The sequence below is a fragment of the Solanum tuberosum genome, unplaced genomic scaffold, assembly GCF_000226075.1.
Source record: "Solanum tuberosum cultivar DM 1-3 516 R44 unplaced genomic scaffold, SolTub_3.0 scf00068, whole genome shotgun sequence".
Lineage (NCBI taxonomy): Eukaryota > Viridiplantae > Streptophyta > Magnoliopsida > Solanales > Solanaceae > Solanum > Solanum tuberosum.
Window position 1 is genome coordinate 889915 of NW_006238994.1, and position 655 is coordinate 890569.

General features: G+C 37.3%; 1 protein-coding gene across 1 annotated transcript in view; it reads left to right on the forward strand.

The window, feature by feature from the left end:
• The window catches only part of LOC102578625 (serine carboxypeptidase-like 40), a 21668-nt gene that overhangs the window by 3161 nt on the left and 17852 nt on the right, over positions 1-655 (forward strand). The window contains exon 2 of the mRNA XM_015307840.1: positions 20-345. Within this exon, the coding sequence (XP_015163326.1) occupies positions 20-345 (326 nt within the window). The remainder of the gene's footprint in view (positions 1-19; positions 346-655) is intronic.

Here is a 655-nt window from a genome sequence, read left to right on the forward strand (position 1 = left end):
TATTTTGTTGTACTTGAAGGCTTTTGTGATGCAGATTGGAACACTTTATCAGGTGATTCCTGTTCTACCACTGGTTATGTCTTTACTTTAGGTGGTGGTGCTGTTTGTTGGAGATCAAAAAAGCAAACTATAATTGCTAACTCTACCATGGAGGCTGAACTAATTGCTTTAGCTTCAGCTAGTGAGGAAGCGAATTGGTTGAGAGATTTGTTATTTCAAATACCTTATTTTGAAAAACCAATTCCTCCTATTTTAATTCATTGTGATAGCACCGTTGCAATTGGTAGAGTTCAAAACCGTTATTACAGGGGTAAATCCAGACCTATAAGGAGGAAACACAGTAATGTAAGATCATATTTGACAAATGGTACCATTAATGTTGATTATGTCAAATCTTGTGATAATCTTGCAGATCCTCTTACTAAGGCCTTAACAAAAGAAAAGGTCTAGAGCACATCGAGGGGGATGGGATTGAAGCCTACAAATACGTGAGTCATATATGAGGAAACCCAACCTGGGGACTAGAGATCCTATAACCAGGTTCAAAGGGAAAAACTAATCATATGATGACTTGTTGTGAAAAATGCACTATCTTTTTATTTCCTTCCCTATGATCTGATGTGAGTGCATTGTTTCCTGTAGTTTGTGAAGGGTT